This window comes from Rhinoderma darwinii, chromosome 2 (genome assembly GCF_050947455.1).
Source record: "Rhinoderma darwinii isolate aRhiDar2 chromosome 2, aRhiDar2.hap1, whole genome shotgun sequence".
NCBI lineage: Eukaryota > Metazoa > Chordata > Amphibia > Anura > Rhinodermatidae > Rhinoderma > Rhinoderma darwinii.
In genome coordinates, this window is record NC_134688.1 from 196216018 (window position 1) to 196236034 (window position 20017).

At 45.2% G+C, this 20017-nt stretch overlaps 1 protein-coding gene across 3 annotated transcripts in view; it reads left to right on the forward strand.

Moving 5' to 3' along the window:
- Window positions 1–20017, forward strand: part of RPL31 (ribosomal protein L31) — a 171824-nt gene that overhangs the window by 148407 nt on the left and 3400 nt on the right. The window contains exons 1-3 of one of the 3 annotated variants that reach the window (XM_075852685.1): window positions 15532–15628; window positions 15976–16084; window positions 17581–17706. In XM_075852685.1, coding sequence (XP_075708800.1) covers window positions 15978–16084; window positions 17581–17706 — 233 coding nt within the window. In that variant the 5' untranslated portion in view covers window positions 15532–15628; window positions 15976–15977. Of the gene's footprint in view, window positions 1–15531; window positions 15629–15659; window positions 15787–15975; window positions 16085–17580; window positions 17707–20017 lie in introns of those variants that run through there. The other 2 variants (XM_075852686.1, XM_075852687.1) reach the window with 2 other exon arrangements.

Sequence of the window (20017 nt, forward strand, 5' to 3'; positions counted from 1 at the left end):
GTTGGCCAGTGGAAGACTCTGCTTAGGCCCCATGCCCACTTCAGTTTTTTCCTTCAGGGTGCTAGCCGTTTTTCTGTCGGCTAGCACACTGACCCATTAATTTCAATGGGGCCATGCACACTTCAGTTTTTTTGACGGTACCGTTGCTCCGTTCCGATCCAAAGTAGAGCATGTCCTACTTTGGGTCGAGATTCCGTGACCGTGAGGCCCATGCAAGTCAATGGGGCCGTCAAAAAAACTGAAGGCACACGGAAGGCATCCGTGCCTAGCAACGGCCGGGCAGGCAGAAAAACGTAACAGAAATATTACACTAATCGGCAGCCACTTGTCTCTATCAATCACTGATAGAGAAAAGAGGCTGCTGATTAAAAATAAAATAAAAATCCGTTCATACGTACCCGGTCGTTGTCTTGGTGATGAGTCCCTCTTCTTCCTCCAGTCCGACCTTCCTTTCTGACGCAGCAGCCTGTGATTGGCTGCAGAGACCGCTGTAGCCTGTGATTGGCTGCAGAGGCCGCTGCAGCCTGTGATTGGCTGCAGAGGCGGTCACGTGGGATGAAGCGTCATCCCTGGAGGCCAGCCTTCTGACGTCATCCTAACGTGCATGATCGCCACTACAGCCTGTGATTGGCTGCAGCGGCGACATGGATGAAACGTCATCGCTGGAGGCCGGACAGGAGGAAAGTAAGTATGACATTTTTTTAAATTTTTTTTTTATTACATTAAAATTGTATTTTCCGAGCGCTGAGCATGTAGTGTCCAGGGTGCTGAAAGAGTCACCGCCGATCAGTGCAGCCCATTAACTCTTTCAGCACCCTGGACAGTATCATGCTCGGCGCACGGAAACAGAAACACGGAGTGCACACGGCCGCTAAAACGGGCACACGGATCCGTCTCAAACGGCCGTGAAAAATGTGTCGGAAGTGTGCACGAGGCCTAAGGCAAACCTTAGGTATGCCCTAACAGATGCCTGTGCATTTAAGATGATATAGAAAATTTCTATAATTTATACAAAATTATCTATAAAATATGACATTACATTACAGTTTAAAAGAAAATAGGAAAAAATTAAATAAACACAATTTTTTTTAAAATAAATAATTAATTGAATATACATTATTATACGGTGAAAAAAACATACACATATTGGGTGTCCCCATACAGGTAATGACATGTACAATACATTTATTTAGTTGATTAAGATAAACAGCTATTTTTCATTATTTCTACCATTAAAGGCTATGTACACCTTTGACATCATTTTTTTTGTTGTTTGTTTGTTTGTTTGTTTTTTTTAAATAAAATTGTGCATTAGTGTTATTGGTGCAACTTCCTAAATAAATTTTATTAACAATTATTGTTTACTTTTTGAGATACAGCTGCTTTTATCCTGTATACAGAGAGATACAGCTGCTTTTATCCTGTATACAGAGCAGCTAAGACCTGAATCTTTCAGGTCCACTGGACTGACGGCTCAGTGACAGTGGATCCTGTGTCTCTCTAACACGCAGGATCCACTTGTAATCGATCACATTTAAGTAATGAACTTAGATGTGATCGGCACCAACTCAGTGGGTCAGAGATACACAGGACCTGCTGTCACTGAAGCAATCAGGGTATGTGCACACGATAGCTGCCTTTTACGTCTGAAATTACAGACTGTTTTCAGGAGAAAACAGCTCCGGCATTTCAGACGTAATTGCTCCTCCTCGCATTATGCGAGGCGTCTTTGACGCCCGTAAATTTGAGCTGTTCTTCATTGAATTCAATGAAAAGCGGCTCAAATTACGTCCAAAGAAGTGTCCTGCACTTCTTTGACGAGGCAGTCATTTTACGTGTCGTCGTTTGACAGGTGTCAAACGACGACGCGTAAATTACAGGTCGTGGGCACAGTACGTCGGCAAACCCATTCAAATGAATGGGCAGATGTTTGCCGACGTATTGGAGCCGTATTTTCAGGCGTAAATCGAGGCATAATATGCCTCATTTACGCCTGAAAATAGGTCGTGTGAACCCAGCCTCAGTGCCACTGACCTGACAGATACAGGTTTCAGCGCTAGATACAGCTGCTCTGTATACAGGATACAAAGCAGATATATCTCAAAACTAATTTTTCATAAAATGCATTTAGGAAGTTGCACCAAACATGCTGATACACATTTTTATTTAAAAAAACACAAAAACGATGTCAAAGGTGTACATTGACTTTAACCCCTTGTTGACTGCCCATACATTCTTTTATGACAGCCATTAAGGGACTTTATTATGCAGCACTGTAAAATAGAAGCTACATTAAGAATCGTCAGCCGTCAGGTGACAGCACAGCTGTGATAGTGACAAGTGTCACACTATCAGGGCTATTTTACCCTGTTACTGGGGGTGATATAAAAGCCTGTACAGGAGAAATATGCATGGAAGTAACTATGACCATGATAGTCATAGCAGCTGCAATGGGGCCTATTGGAAAGGGACAGTCCAACTGTAATGTAGATCACCTGGAGACTGACCGTAAGCTTTTTATGTCATAAACTGACTTTCTAACAAATAATAAAATAATGATATAAAATAATAATAAACTAAGAATAACCTAATTAGCCTCCGCCAATGTAAAAATAAACATTAGATGATAGCGGACATAAACAGAAATTCTATTTTACGGTTTTCCTTTGTGATTAAAAACATATTTCTTAACCTAAAACGTACCTAACTTTTCATGGTACTTTTCAGAATAAGCTGTCATATGTGTGTACATGAGGAATAACACTATTTATGGCCATTATATGACTTGTATGTGGCATTATTTCGCCGTTTCCCCCTCTGCAGGCTCTATCTCTAAATCTCAGATGTATCAAAGCTAGTGGGCAAGGCCTAACGGCTATCATGTCTTCTATAACCTGCACACATATATAAGAAGATTCTGCTCTCCTATCTCTATTACATACAGTTTTTTTTTTTGTTGTTTTTTTTTGTGTGCTATCACATACATGGATATAAAAAGTCTACACACCCCTGTTAAAATGCCAGTTTTTGTCATGTTACAAAATCAGTCCAAGATGAATAATTTTAGATCTTTTTCCCCCTTTAATGTCACCTATAATCTGTACAATTTGTAACGTCTATGGCCGCGGCCGGTCGTTCTGACACCCTCTGACGGTCGCGGACATGGACATGTGAGTTCTCGACGGCATCTCCCTCCTGGGAGACGCCGGCACTCACTTCCTGCTTCAGAGACTGTCTCCCGCAGGGCGTACGCGCCCGCGCGTGCACAGCCTTAAAGGGCCAGTGCATGCATTATTGCACGTTATTTGCAATCAAATCCAGAATGCTGCTGGACTATAAAAAGGGCTCTGCCCTCTTGATCATTGCCTGAGCGTTGTTGTATACCTAAAGTTTGTCTTGCAAATGGTCTCCTAGTGTTTTCCAGTTCCCAGTGTTACCCATTCCTGTGCCTGTACCCTGTGCTACTGTGCCTCTGTGCCATCTAGAGTTGAAGTCGAGCTGTGTCTTCCACTGCATCTGCTGTGTTACACCCACCGGGTGTCTGTCTGCTGCTGGAGCCTTATCTTAAGCCTGAATCACCGCTACTGTCTACATTGCCACAGGTAACCTTTCTGGACTATAGACATTGTATTGTACCTGGTTGGCCAGCTGCCTATCCGCTATGCGGTACGGCCCAGAGGGTCCACACCCCGCACCGTGACACAATTGTAAAACAAACTGAAATGTTTTAGGGTGGAAAAATAAAAATAAAGAACAAAAATAATGTGTGCATAAATATGCACACCCTTAAACTAATACTTTGTTGAATTACCCTTTGACTTTATGACAGCATTCAGTCTTTTGGGGTAGAAGTCTATCAGCATGGCACATCTTGACTTGGCAATTGTTGCCCACTCTTCCTTGCAAAAGCGCTCCAAATCTGTCAGATTGCGTGGGCATCTCCTGTATACAGCCCTCTTCAGGTCACCCCACAGATTTTCAATGGGATTCGAGTCTGGGCTCTGGCTGGGCCATTCCAAAACTTTGATGGTCTTCTGGTGAAGCCATTCTTTTGTTGATTTGGCGGTATGCTTTGGGTCGTTGTCGAGCTGAAAGGTGAAATTCCTCTTCATCTTCAGTTTTTTAGCAGAGGCCTGCAGGTTTTGTGCCAATATTGCCTGATATTCAGAACTGTTCATAATTCCCTCCACCTTGACTAAAGACCAGTTCCAGCTGCAGAAAAACAGCCCCAAAGCATAACGCTGCCTCCACCATGCTTCACTGTGGGTATGGTGTTCTTTTGGTGATGTGCAGTGTTGGCTTTGCGCCAAACATACCTTTTGGAATTATTGCTAAAAAGTTCAACCTTGGACTCATCAGACCATAACACGTTTTGCCACATGCTTTTGTGTAGGTCTTTGCAAAACATAGCCGGGCTTGGATGTTTTTCGTTATTATAAAAAGCTTCTGTCTTGCCACCCCACCCCACAGCCCAGACATAAGAAGAATATGTTAAATTGTTGTCACATGCACTACACAACCAGTACCTGCCAGAAATTCCTGCAGCTCTTCTAACCCCTTCACGACTGCCATACGGCTATATACGTTCTAACTGCCGGTGCCCCGTGCAGTTAGAACGTGTATAAACGTTGACAGCCTGGAACAGGTTTAATGAGTGCAGTGCTATTTCAGTGTGAGCAGCACCGTACTCTCATGTCGGCCAGGGCTTTCAGAGCCCCGGAATACAGCCCCCACTGTAGATAGCGCCACACACAACCCCCTGTAGGTAGCGCAAAACCCTCTGTAGATAGCACCACCTAAGCTCACTCCAGCATCGGAATCCCCGGCCAGCGCTCTAGCCAAGGATTCCCCCCATAGAGGGAGCCCCCGCCGTCTTTCCATCCCCGCTGTAGATAGTGCCACTCCCCATGCAGATAGCAACCCCCCTCGCTGTAGATAGCATTGCACCCCCACTGTAGATAGCGCCACCTGAACTGACTCTAGGAGCGGAATCTCCGGTGTCAGATCGCACTGGCCAGGGTTTCCGCTTCTAGGGAGAGCCCCTGACGTCACTGTCTATTTGGACAGTGATGTTAGTGGCCCTCTCTAGAAGCAGAATCCCCGGCTGACACTCCGGCCGAGTATTCCGCTACTGGAGAAGCCCCTGGTGTCACTATTCATATATGGACAATGACATCAATGGCTCTCTCTAGGAGCGGAATCCCCGGTGTCAGATCGCTCTGTGCCAGGGATTCCGCTACTGGAGAAGCCCCTGGTGTCACTATCCATATATGGACAATGATGTCAGCGGCTCTCTCTAGGAGCGGAGTCCCCGGTGTCAGATCACTCTGTGTTGGGGATTTCGCTACTGGAGAAATCCACCCCGTGTCACTATCCATATATGGACAGTGACATCAGGGGCTACGCCTGTAGCGGAATCCCCGCTCTGGCAGGGGATTAAGCTTTTAGAGTTAACCCCTGACGTCACCGTCCATATATGGATAGAGACATCAGGGGCTTCCTGTAGGAGCGGAATTTTTGGTCAGAGGGAGTCCGCTCCTACAGGGAGCTACAGTGCTGCTATTTACAGAAATCGGTTGCCATTTATGTGGGGGGGGGGGGGCGCTATCTGCAACGGGGATATTGCTAAATACAGGGGGATGTTGCTATCTACAGGGGGGCGCTATTTACAGGGGGTGTAGTGCTATCTACAGGGGGGTGCTATATACAGGGGGTGTGGCACTATCTACATGGGTACTGTGGCATAAATATTGGCACTATATACATGGGACACTGTGGCGCTATCTACATGGGCACTGTGTGTGGCACTATGTGGGCATTATCTACAGGGAGAACTGTGGCACTATTTACAGTTGGCACTTTCTATGTGGGCACTGGCACTATCTATGTGGGCAATGTGGCACTACCTATGGCGGTATTGTGTCACTATCTTCATGGGCACTGTGGTGTTTTCAGGGGGTTGGGACAAAAAACCCCAACGAATAAAATTCATCCATTTTTTTAATGTCCATGAAAAATGGATGGCAAATTCCAGTTAAAAACGGTCAGACAGCCAGGAAATGGATTACAATTTTGAGACACATTGATGCAAAACAGCCATGAAATCTGACAGTTGATTCGTTGTTGACTGACATTTTTTTCACAGTCATGTGAATATAGCCCTCTTCACTCTCCCCTCACAGCGATCTAGGGTGACGAAGAGAGAAGAGGACTAATTGTTACAGAGCGCTACATTGTATGCGTGTATGTATATATATATATATATATATATATATATATATATATATATATATATATATACACACTACCGTTCAAAAGTTTGGGGTCACCCAGACAATTTTGTGTTTTCCATGAAAACTCACACTTATATTTATCAAATGAGTTGCAAAATGACTAGAAAATATAGTCAAGACATTGACAAGGTTAGAAATAATGATTTTTATTTAAAATAATAGTTTTCTCCTTCAAACTTTGCTTTCGTCAAAGAATGCTCCATTTGCAGCAAGTACAGCATTGCAGACCTTTGGCATTCTAGCTGTTAATTTGCTGAGGTAAATCGGGAGAAATTTCACCCCATGCTTCCAGAAGCCCCTCCCACAAGTTGGATTGGCCTGATGGGCACTTCTTGCGTACCATACGGTCAAGCTGCTCCCACAACAGCTCTATGGGGTTGAGATCTGGTGACTGCGCTGGCCACTCCATTATAGATAGAATACCAGCTGCCTGCTTCTTCCCTAAATAGTTCTTGCATAATTTGGAGGTGTGCTTTGGGTCATTGTCCTGTTGTAGGATAAAATTGGCTCCAATCAAGCGCTGTCCACAGGGTATGGCGTTGCAAAATGGAGTGATAGCCTTCCTTATTCAAAATCCCTTTTACCTTGTACAAATCTCCCACTTTACCAGCACCAAAGCAACCCCAGACCATCACATTACCTCCACCATGCTTGACAGATGGCGTCAGGCACTCTTCCAGCATCTTTTCAGTTGTTCTGCGTCTCACAAATGTTCTTCTGTGTGATCCAAACACCTCAAACTTCGATTCGTCTGTCCATAACACTTTTTTCCAATCTTCCTCTGTCCAATGTCTGTGTGCTTTTGCCCATATTAATCTTTTCCTTTTATTAGCCAGTGTCAGATATGGCTTTTTCTTTGCCACTCTGCGGTGAAGGCCAGCATCCCGGAGTCGCCTCTTCACTGTAGACGTTGACACAGGTGTTTTGCGGGTACTATTTAATGAAGCTGCCAGTTGAGGACCTGTGAGGCATCTATTTCTCAAACTAGAGACTCTAATGTACTTGTCTTGTTGCTCAGTTGTGCAGCGGGGCATTCCAATTCTCTTTCTACTCTGGTTAGAGCCTGTGTGTGCTGTCCTCTGAAGGGAGTAGTACACACCGTTGCAGGAAATCTTCAGTTTCTTAGCAATTTCTCGCATGGAATAGCCTTCATTTCTAAGAACAAGAATAGACTGTCGAGTTTCACATGAAAGCTCTCTTTTTCTAGCCATTTTGAGAGTTTAATCGAACCCACAAGTGTAATGCTCCAGATTCTCAACTAGCTCAAAGGAAGGTCAGTTTTATAGCTCATCTAAACAGCAAAACTGTTTACGGCGGTGTTAACATAATTGCACAAGGGTTTTCAAGTGTTTTCTAATCATCCATTAGCCTTCTAACACAGTTAGCAAACACAATGTACCATTAGAACACTGGAGTGATGGTTGCTGGAAATGGGCCTCTATACACCTATGTAGATATTGCATTAAAAACCAGACGTTTGCAGCTAGAATAGTGATTTAGCACATTAACAATGTATAGAGTGTATTTCTGATTAATTTAATGTTATCTTCATTGAAAAAAAAATGTGCTTTTCTTTCAAAAATAAGGAAATTTCTAAGTGACTCTAAACTTTTGAACAGTAGTGTATATATATATATAAATAAATTTACAAAGGTGATTTTCTGCTCATAATAAAAAATAAAAACACTGAATTACTTAAACTAATCTAGAAAATGAAAGCCTCATAAGTCTTGTAGAAAAAAAAATGTTCAAATTGTTGTGATATTCAAAGTGGTTCCAAAGATATTATCGTTTAAAGAAGTGAATATCAAAAATGGAACATTTGACCTGGACACAGGGGCATCAATGACCCTTGGTCATGAAAGGGTTAATGTTGCTGTAGGCCTCTTGGTAGCCTCCAAGACCAATTTTCATTTTGTCTTTTCATCAAGTTTTGAGGGACGTACAGTTCTTGGTAATGTCACTGTTGTGCCAAATGTAATCCACTTCTTGATGCCAGACTTCACTGTTTTCCATGGTATATCTAATGCCTTGGAAATTCTTTGGTACCCTTCTCCTGATTGATGCCTTTCAACAATCAGATCCTTTTGATGTGTTTTAAAGAGACTCTGTCACCACATTATAAGTGCCCTATCTCCTACATAAGGAGATTGGCGCTATAATGTAGGTGACAGCAGTGTTTTTTATTTAGAAAAACGATCAATATTTACCACTTTATGAGCGATTTTTAGCTTTATGCTAATGAGTTTCTTAATGCCCAAGTAGGCGTGTTTTTACTTTAGACCAAATGGGCGTTGTACAGAGGAGTGTATGACGCTGATCAGCGTCATACACTTCTCTCCGTTCATTTACATCAATTTTTTCTAATCTGACATGTGTTACTTTATGTGGTAATAACTTTGGTATGCTTTTACCTACCCAAACAATTCTGAGATTGTTTCTCGTGACATATTGTACTTTATGATAATGAAAAAAATAGTGAAATATACAAAAATTTAGAGAAAATGTGCAAAAATTTCTCAATTTAAATGTATCTGCTTGTAAAATGTAGATGGTAATACCACACAAAATAATTACTATTTCACATGTCCCATATGTCTACTTTATGTTGCCATTGTTTTTTGAATGTTCTTTTCTTTTTCTAGGACGTTACAAGGCTTAGAACTTTAGCAGCGATTTCTCACATATTGCAGAAAATTTCAAAAGGCTATTTTTTCAGTTCAGTTGTGAAGTGGCTTTGAAGGGCCCATACAATACAAACCCCCATAAATCACCCCATTCTAAAAACTGCAGCCCTCAAAGTATTCAAAACAGCATTAAGAAAGTTTCTTAACTCTTTAGGTGTTTCACAAGAATTAAAGCAACATAGGGGTGAAATTTATAAATTTTATTTTTTTGCAAAAATTCATATCTAATCCTTTTTTTTTTCTGTAACACAGAGGCTTTTACCAGAGAAACGCTACTCAATATTTATTGCCCAGATTCTGAAGTTTTTAGAAATATCCCACATGTGGCCCTAGTGTGCTTATGGACTGAAACTACGGCCTCAGAATCCAAGGAGCACCTAGAGGATTTTGGGGCCTTCTTTTTGTTAGAATAAATTTTAGGCACAATGTCAGGTTTGAAGAGGTCTTGTGGGGCCAAAACAGTGGAATGGTTTGCGGCACCATGTCTCATTTGCAAAGTCCCTGCGGGACCAAATCAGTGGAAACCCCCAAAATGTACCCCATTCAGGAAACTACACCTCTAAAGGAATTTATCTAGAGGTATAGGGAGCATTTTGACCCCACAGGTTTTTTGCTGAATTTCGTGGAATTAGGCCATGAAATTGAAATGCTAAATTTTAAATCGTGGACATTTTCAATTTTTATAAGGAATAAAGGAGAAAAAGCACTCCATAATTGGAAAAGCAATTTCTCCTCATTACTGCAATACCCCATAAGTGGTCATAAACTGCTGTATGGACTGTCAGGCTGGGTTCACACAACCTATTTTCAGGCGTAAACGAGGCCTATTATGCCTCGATTTACGCCTGAAAATACGGCTCCAATACGTCGGCAAACATCTGCCCATTCATTTGAATGGGTTTGCCGACGTACTGTGCCGACGACCTGTAAAACGACGACGCGTAAAATGACTGCCTAGTCAAATAAGGACACTTCTTTGGACGTAATTTCAGCCGTTTTTCATTGAATTCAATGAAGAACAGCTCAAATTACGGCCGTCAAAGACGCCTCGCATAATGTGAGGAGGAGCTTTTACATCTGAAACGACTGAGCTGTTTTCTCCTGAAAACAGTCTGTAATTTCAGACGTAAAAGGCAGCTATCGTGTGCACTTACCCATACACCCCCACCTTCTGCAGTGAATCTGCTCTGTATGGCTGGATTCACACGAGTACATTACGTCCGTAATGCACGGAACGTATTCCGGCCGTAAGTCCCGGACCAAACACACTGCAGGGAGCCGAGCTCCTAGCATCATAGTTATGTACGATGCTAGGAGTCCCTGCCTCGCTGCCGGACAACTGTCCCGTACTGTAATCATGTTTTCAGTACGGGACAGTAGTTCCACGGAGAGGCAGGGACTCCGAGCATCGTACATAAGTATGATGCTAGGAGCCCGGCTCCCTGCACTGTGTTCGGTCTGGGACTTGCGTCCGAACTACGTTCCGTCCATTACGGACGTAATGTGCTCGTGTGAATCCAGCCTAACTAGGGATGGATTTTGCTTGATAACAGAATGTGGACAGCAGATTACAGGAAGGGAGACACCTAGTGGCAGTAACTTCACACAGAATTTGCATTGATAAAACATTTTAAGGGTATGTGCACACACGTTTTTAAGCCACTCGCGCTTTTCGCAGCGTTTTTTACGGCCGTTTTTGGAGCTGTTTTTCTATATAGTCTATGGAAAAACGGCTCCAAAAATGGCTGAAGAAGTCACATTTACTTCTGTTTCACGGCCGTTTGCTTACCCAAAAACAACCCAAAAAACGGCTGAAAATAAGCCTTGTGAGCATACCCTAACAGGAAGTAAATTAAAAAGTTGTTCTATATCTGGTAAACTATTAGATTAGCATATGTTTGAAAAGTTAGTGTCCACATAAAGCTAAAAAGCATCTGGTCATTACCTCAAAAAATACGTGCAGCATGATGATGCCCATACACTATGTGGCCAAGCTGCAGTAAATGCCACCTATCAAAACCGCACATGATTTTACAGCGAATTGCTACACTTTTGCAATGTGGTTTTAGGTCACGCGGGCTGTACAGGTAAAGCACATTTAATCCATAAATATCAGGTAATATCAGTGTTACTCATAGCTCCCAACCGTCCCGGATCCGGCGGGACAGTCCCGGTTTCTCACCACTATCCCAACGTCCCGGGCGGTCTGAAAAATGTCCTGCTGGGCGCTGCGATGCCCCGGGCGCAACTTGGAGGTAGGAAAGAGGGGGGGGTGTCGCAGAGCAGCTGTATCAAAACAGCTGATCGCTGCCGACAGGCGCCCCGCATGCCGGATAACTGCAGCAGTGACCAGCGTCAGAAGGGGGCAGGAAGTCTTGCGTCGGTGTTCTGATTGGGGTCCAGTCACCTGACCTGTCATCTGACCTCAGTGGTCAGGTGACTGGACTGATCCACCACTGGGCTGGCACCGACCACAGTCAGAAAGCCGCTGCAAGACCTCCTGCCTTCTCCTAACGGTGAGTGACGTCAAGGCAGAGTGGTAGCAGTAGTCTACCTCTACCACTCTCCACTTTGGCGTCATTGTGGCACAAAGTATAAGGGGGAGGGTTTTCTGTGGCACTATGTACAAGGGGGAGGGGGGTTGTGGGGCACTATGTACAAGGGGGAGGGGGTTTGTGTGGCACTATGTACAAGGGGGAGGAGGGTTGTGTGCCACTATGTACAAGGGGGATGGGGTTGTGTGGCACTATGTACAAGGGGGAGGGGGGTTGTGTGGCACTATGTACAAGGGGGGGGGTTGTGTGGCACTAGGTACAAGGGGGTAGGGGGATGTGTGGCACGATGCACAAGGGGGAGGGGAGTTGTATGGCACAATGTACAAGGAGGGTTGTGTGGCCCGATGTACAAGGGAGGAAGGGGGGTTGTGGGGCACGATGTACAATGGGGGTTGTGTGGCACTTTGTACAAGGGGGGAAGGGGGGTTGTGTGGCACTATGTACAAGGGGGAGGGGGTTGTGTGGCACTATGTACGAGAGGGGAGGAGGGTTGTGTGGCACTATGTACAAGGGGGAGGAGGGTTGTGTGTCGCTATGTACAAGAGGGGGCTGTGTTTGGCGCTATGTACAAGAAGGGGCTGTGCGTGGCGCTATCTACAAGGGGGGCTGTGCGTGGCGCTATCTACAAGGGGGCTATGCGTGGCGCTGTCTATAAGGGGGCTGTGTGTGGCGCTATCTACAAAGGGGGCTGTGCGTGGAGCAATCTACAAGGGGAGCTGTGCGTGGAACTATCTACAAGGGGGGCTGTGCGTGGAGCTATCTACATGGGGGGCTGTGCGTGGAGCTATCTACAGGGGGGATGTGTGTGGAGCTATCTACAGGGGGCTGTGCGTGGTGCTATCGACAAGGGGAGCTGTGCGTGACGCTGTTTACAAGGGGGGCTGTACGTGGCGCTGTCTACAAGGGGGGCTGTGGGTGGCACTATTTACAAGGGGGCTGTGCGTGGCGCTATCTACAAGGGGGGCTGTGTGTGACGCTATTTACAAGAGGGGCTGTGCGTGGCGCTATCTGCAAGGGGGCTTTCTGTGGCTGTATCTACAGGGGGCTTTCTGTGGCTGTATCTACAGGGGGCTGTCTGTGGCTCTATCTACAGGGGGCTGTGTGTGGAGCTATCTACAAGGGGGCTGTGTGCAGCTCTATCTACAAGGGGGCGGTGTGTGGAGCTATCTACAGGGGGCGCTGTGTGTGACGCTATTTACAGGGGGCGCTGTGTGTGACGCTATTTACAAGGGGAGCTGTGTGAGGAGCTATTTACAAGGCGGGCTGTGTGTGGTGCTATTTACAAGGGGGGGCTGTGTGTGGAGCTATATACAAGTGGGCTGCGTGTGGAACTATCTACAGGAGGCGCTGTGTGTAGCGCTATTTACAAGGGGGCAGTGTGCGGACCTATCTACAGGGGGCTCGTGTGTGGCTCTATTTACAAGGGGGCTATGTCTGGCGCTATCTACAGGGGGCCGTGTGTGGCGCTATTTAAAAGGGGGGACGTGTGTGCGTTATCTACAGAGAGGCTGTGTGTGGAGCTATCTACAGGGGGTGTGTGTGGAGCTTTCTACAGGGGGTGTGTGTGTGGTGCTATTTATAAAGGGGGCTGTGTGTGGAGCTATCTACAAGGGGGGCCGTCTGTGGCGCTATCTACAAGAGGGGCCATGTGTGCTGCTATCTACATGGGCTGTATGTGGAGCTATCTACAAGGGGGGCCGTGTGTGGCGCTATCTACAAGGGGGGCCGTGTGTGGCGCTATCTACAGGGGGGCTGTGTGTGGGGCTATCTACACACGCCCCCCCCCCCTTGTAAATATTACTAACTTTATTTTTTTGTTTTGCAGATTCCGCTGTACTGTTTGGATTACGTCGTAGATTCGTTGGACTACTGCGATCTACGTTTTTTTTTAAATAAAATGGGGAAAAAGGGTTGTGTGGGGGAGTTCTTATTTCAATAAAAAAATATTTTCTTATGTCTGTTTTTTTAAATTCTTTAATAGCGCCTTAGTAATGGCAGTCGTCTGATTGACAGCGTCCATTACTAAGGTGGGGCTTAGTGTTAGCCAGTAAAAAGGCTGCAACTAACCCCCCCCCCCCCCCCCCCCATTAGTACTACGGTACCCACAGCCACCAGGGGTGCTGGGAAGAGCTGGGTATGATCCAGTATCTGAACATCTGTAGTGATGGGCGGGCACTAGGGCGGCAGCAGGCTTATATTATGAGGCTGCAAAGGGCCAAAAACCGTGGCCATTCCCACTCTGGTAATGCTATGCTGCTGCCTCTATGTTGTATCTGACTGGTTATGAAAACCACATCGGTTTAAAAAAAAGAAAAACTAAGAAAATGACATTGCGTCGTCCGCCCCCCATTTTCATAACCAGCCAGATACAACATAGCACCAGCAGCCTAGCATTACCAGGGTGGGAAGGGCCACTGTTTCTGGCCTCTCCCAGCCTAATAATACCAGCCTGTGGCCACCCCAGTGCCCGCCCATCAATACAGATGGTCGGGTACTGGATCATACCCGGCTTTTCCCAGCACCCCTTGTGGCGGTGGGTACCGGGTGATAATGGGGGGTTAGTTGCAGCCTTTTTACTGGCTCACACGAAGCCCCACCTTAGTAATGGACGCAGTCAATTAGACAACTGCCGTTACCAAGGTGCTATTAATGTATTAAAACAAAACACAGAGGCATAAGAAAATATTTTTTATTGAAATAAGAACATCCCCACACAATCCTTTCACCATTTTGTTAAAAAAAAAAAACGTAGATCAAAGTAATTCAACAAATCTACGACGTAGCCTAAACAGTCCAGCGGAACCTGCAAAACAAAAAAAATAAAGGTTGTAATATGAATAAAAAAACTTCTCACCTCCAGCGACTTCTGTCTTCTTCCCTGCGCTGCAATAGAAACTAGACGTCAATGAAAAATAATTCCCCTTCATGTAACTCTGCTACCTGTCAACTGAAAAGTCATCCGCCACAGGGAAAAATGTTTCCCCATCATGTCTGATTCCCAGGTGTTTCTTTGTGGTTCTCCGCCATGGGGAAACATTTTTCCCTCTGGTGGATGATTTGTCCATTGAGCGGTAGCAGAGTTACACAACTGGGAAAAAATTCCCCATCATGTAACTCTGCTACCTGTCAATTGCAAAGTCATCCACCACAGGGTCTCCCTCTTGACTTTCATTGTTCTCAGCCTTTTGGTTTGTCCTGCAGCTGCTGCCGTGATGAGCAAATGTTATACCCAAGATAGGAAATGTAACACAAAGACGACATAACCGGATCCATAATATCTGTGATATCCAGACAGTCCAGAGATCCGCAGTGAGAATGTGCGCGCGTTATTTACAGCAGGATCTGGCCGTGATTTGATGTGTTTACGCGGGATATTGGGCGTGGTTAGGGGGCGGGGCTTAAATGTCCCTATGGTGTTACTAGTAAAATCGTGTGGCCATTAGTCACAGCATGTGGGCATGCATTCCGTCCGGATTTAACGTGGGAGTGTTTCCCAAGGGTTATAAGACGCAAATCAATGCTCGCCCCATATTTGTGAAATAATTCACAATTTTTTGCCATTTTTCAACTCCTCTAGCACTTTTATAGAAAGTGGGTGGGGTTTGGCATAAAGGTTGGGGCGGGGCCAACCATGTCCCGACAATTCACTATAATTTACGCCATAAACTGGCAAAATTTATAGTGAAAATCTGCGGATAGCCAGAGATTCGCCTTATTAAGAAGCGTGCGTCTCTTAATAAATTATCTGTGTTTTTCCCCAACTTTCTTTATATTAAGACTGGGGTATAAATGCACATTAGAAGCAGCTGGGAATAACCTTACTGATCACAGGTACTTTAAAATTAATAAAACAACGACGTGTTTGTAAAAACTCATGCCTCGATATCGTCTATATAACCCCGCATTAACTACAGAACAAGCGCGCCCCAAGTCACGCAGAACTTTATTGTTTTCATTTGTCACCAGCTCTTTAAGAACTAAGCGCGTAATGCGCATGCGCAAAGATTTACTCCGGAAGTAGTCCTTACGTGCAAGGGTTTACACTTCTCCCACAATCCCCTTCTCCTTCCTTTCCGACATTGTCCCTAGACGAGTGAGTATGGGCCCGTGGCTGCTCTTCATCTATATCTGTTACCATCCGCTTCTCCTGAGCCCCCCACGACCTGCAGCGCTCCGGGTGTCGGTTTAGGAACATGGCCGCTTGCTTCCCCGCGCTATATTATGGAGCGGGCTCCCGGGTTGTTGTGTTATGTACGTGTAGAGGCGGCTCATACTTGTGTCTATCCTGGCGCTTTCTGCCCGGTGCAGTGATATACGTGCGGGCTGCTCAGCGCTGTGTCTTATGAATGACCGGATATTCCTATTAGTTACGTGTTAGACCCCCGGTCTTACTCTCTAGTCGCCTGGTCCTCCCCTGACCTGCTGTGTTTGTGTTTACAGAGATGTCTCCTGCAAAGAAAGGAGGCGAGAAGAAGAAGGGCCGCTCCGCCATCAATGAGGTGGTAACTAGGGAATACACCATCAACATTCACAAGCGGATCCATGGAATGTGAGTGGCCTTCTTCACCCTATGTAATGTGGTAAGGCCATGTTCACATCTGCGTTGTGGCTTTCTGTTGGTGGTCCCATCATAAGTCATAGTGTTCTAAATTGCTGAGTGCAGATGTGAACAGAGCCTAATCCAGGTCATGATGTCACCTGTGGCAGCATCTCCTGTCACTAAATGTTTTTGACAGGCTGCTTAAACTGGTATAAAATATGAAAAATAAAACTACTTACATTTTATCTATTAGATACTCCTGCCGATCTCACTTCTCTGCGGCAGCGAGGCTCATATAGGGGCTGGGGTTTTTGATTTGTGTAGTAGCCTTTATAGAGGTGTGAGTCTCTTTGTTGCAGTGGCTGTTTTTGCAGGAAGTGCAGCCATATTACTTGTCACTCTTGAATTTCCTTCGCAGAAACTGGTGGAAAAAACTGGTTATATAATTCTCATACTGACCGTGACCGTTTTACCGTCTGTTAAAGAGTTATTCTAAAAATCGCTGGCAGGGAATTGTATAACATATTAAAATGAGCGATCCTCACCCCCTTGCTCCAGCACTGAGGCCCTGCAGTGGTCACGTGCTGCTTCTGCAGCCTATCACTGGCCACATGGGTTACGTGCCATTCATGGCAGCATCACTGCTGAAGCCAGCGATTGGCTGCAGGAGCACGTGACTGCTGTAGGAGCTTCCAGGACCAGTGACAGAACGAGGCCTCAGTGCTGGAGTGGGGGGCACGTCAGGAGGTGAGTATCTAGGAGTTTATGATGTCATACATTACCTTACCCTGCTCTGCTGTCCATTTTGAAAACTCCCGGATAACGCCTTTAATTCAAAGATAAATACTAACATAGCAGCACTTCCCGCTGTTAATTTTTTTAAAAATGTCTTGTCTCCTAATAGAAAAACAGCAAAAAGAAAATTATAAGGCCTGTTCACATTGAGTTTTTTGACGCGGAAACCGTGCCAAAAAACATCCGAAAACGCCTCCCATTGATTTCAATTGGAGGTGAAGGTGGATTTTTCCCGCAAGGGGTAAAACCGTCTCTCGGGACAAAGCGACATGCCCTATCGGGCGTTTACGTCTCTGACCTCCCATTGACATCAATGGGAGAAAGCGTTTTTTGCAGCCACGAGTGAAAAACGCCATGAACAAACGTGGCAAACGGCGTGCAGGCAGATCAAAATCTGCCTCAAACTGTGTGAACATACCCTAAAACCGAATGTCCAAATATTTACTGTTGCTTTTACTTGAGATTAAGTAAAATATGACTAGTGTTATATTTGGGGTTGCAATCCGGGGGGGGGGGGGGGGGTGCCACTTTAATTGGGTGTACATGTACCCACAGCTGGCAAATGTCAGCTGCGTGGTGAATACCTTGTTTACCTTCCACCCTTCCAAAACATAATTTCAATATGCATTTTTCTAATCTATCTGTCCGTGCGTTGCTTTGTGTGCAGTGTTCCTCCTCCACCACTCATTCGGTGTCTGTTCCTTTTTCAGTGGCTTCAAAAAGCGTGCTCCCCGTGCCCTTAAGGAAATCCGTAAGTTTGCAATGAAAGAAATGCGTACTCCTGACGTACGCATTGACACAAGGCTGAACAAAGCGGTGTGGGCCAAAGGCATCAGGTGAGGCTTTGTAGAGAACGTCGTGGCTGCTAGAATGGTACATGGCAATTTTATGTAAATGTTAGAGCGAAACACAAGATTGGAGACTGTAGTGACTGAGCAGGGGGGAGAAGTACACGCTTTATTAACATGTCCAGTGAGTGGATTGTTTTCCAGTCTTGCCACAAACAACTGAATGGCATCTAGGACAGATGATGCAGCTAAATAAATAATCCCTTCACTGACCTGTGTGAACCTGTACGTCACCTCGTTCATAGTTTAAAGAGGCTCTGTCACCAGATTTTGCAGCCCCTATCTGCTATTGCAGAAGATCGGCGCTGCAATGTAGATTACAGTAACGTTTTTATTTTTTTAAAACGAGCATTTTTGGCCAAGTTATGACCATTTTTGTATTTATGCAAATGAGGCTTGCAAAAGTCCTAGTGGGTGTGTTTAAAAGTAAAAGTCCAACTGGGCGTGTATTATGTGCGTACATCGGGGCGTTTTTAATACTTTTACTAGCTGGGCGCTCTGAAGAGAAGTATCATCCACTTCTCTTCAGAACGCCCAGCTTCTGACAGTGCAGACACAGCCGTGTTCTCGAGAGATCACGCTGTGACGTCACTCACAGGTCCTGCATCGTGTCAGACGAGCCGGCACCAGAGGCTACAGTTGATTCTGCAGCAGCATCAGCGTTTGCAGGTAAATCGATGTAGCTACTTACCTGCAAATGCTGATGCTGCTGCAGAATCAACTGTAGCCTCTGGTGCCGGTGTCCTCGCTCGTCTGACACGATGCAGGACCTGTGAGTGACGACACAGCGTGATCTCTGGAGAACACGGCTGTGTCTGCACTGCCAGTGGCTGGGCGTTGTGTAGAGAAGTGGATGATACTTCTCGTCAGAACGCCCAGCTAGTAAAAGTAGTAAAAACGCCCCAATGAACGCACATAATACACGCCCACTTGGACTTTTACTTTTAAACACACCCACTTGGACTTTTGCAAGCCTCATTTGCATAACTACAAAAATGGTCATAACTTGGCCAAAAATGCTAGTTTTTTAAAAATAAAAACGTTACTGTAATCTACATTGCAGCGCCTATCTGCTGCAATAGCAGATAGGGGTTGCAAAATCTGGTGACAGAGCCTCTTTAAGCGATCTGACTGTGAATGTGCTTTTGGCTTCTGCACCAAAAAAGATCTGTGTAAAGAGGTTGCTAATTAATTTCTAGAACGATGGTTACTGTGGAAGTGACAGGCAGGTTTTAGGTTCTGTCAAGCCTCTGCCTGTCACTACCATGAGTGGTGTATCAATTCAGTCTTCTGCTGAATAATCTCAGGGGAACTGCTTGCTATGTCTGACAACCGCTTTGAGTAGTCTGGATCCCCCTAACAAGCAACTTGTCTCATTCTCAGCTCATCTGGGTTTTCGCTGTACTTATAATTAGGTCCTAATCCGATTTTCTGAAATACATTAGAATCGTTTGTTTCGTCCCACTTCTGTATTGCAATGTATGGTATGTGTTTGTGTAAAACTGACAGACTGCCTATTAGGCCATAGCAACCTAACAGAATCTACTCGATTGCATTCTAAAGGCGCTGATTTTGTGAGCGGGAGCATGACTATTGTGTACTAATCATTATATAGTGTACTTCTGGTTTGGAGTTATACTTATTGTATTGGGACTATTTTTGCAGCCCCCTAATATTTTGTATGGGAAGCAGGAATGATCTGAAGAGCTGGTTTTTAAAAAAAAAAAAAAAAAGCCATTTAGTGTCTCCTGACCCCTTTTGTTAAAGGTTGGACATCCCCTTTATGTTGTATTCACATGCGAGGATTCGTTGCAGAAATGTCGGACGGTTCAATACAACTGCATAATGCTTCATGCCCACTTCAGTCTTTTTCTTCAGGGTGCTAGCTGTTTTTCTGACGGCTAGCACCCTGACCCATTCATTTCAATGGGGCCATGCATATTTCAGTTTTTGGTTTTTTTTGACGGTTCCGTTACGCCGTTCCGACAAAATAGAGCATGTCCTGCTTTGGTCTGAGATTCCGTGACAGTCGGGCCCATGCAAGTCAATGGGGCTGTCAAAAAATACTGAAGGCGCACAGAAGGCATCCATGTGTGACGGAGCTGTTGCCTAGCAACGGCCGGGCGGGCAGAAGTACATTAGAGATATGCACTAATCGGCAGCCACTTCTCTCTATCCAGCACTGATAGAGAGATAAGGCTGCTGATAAAAATAAAATAAAAAGCAGTTTATGCATACCCCAGTTGTTGTCTTGGTGACGAGTCCCTCTTCTTCCTCCAGTCCGACCTTGATGTATGAC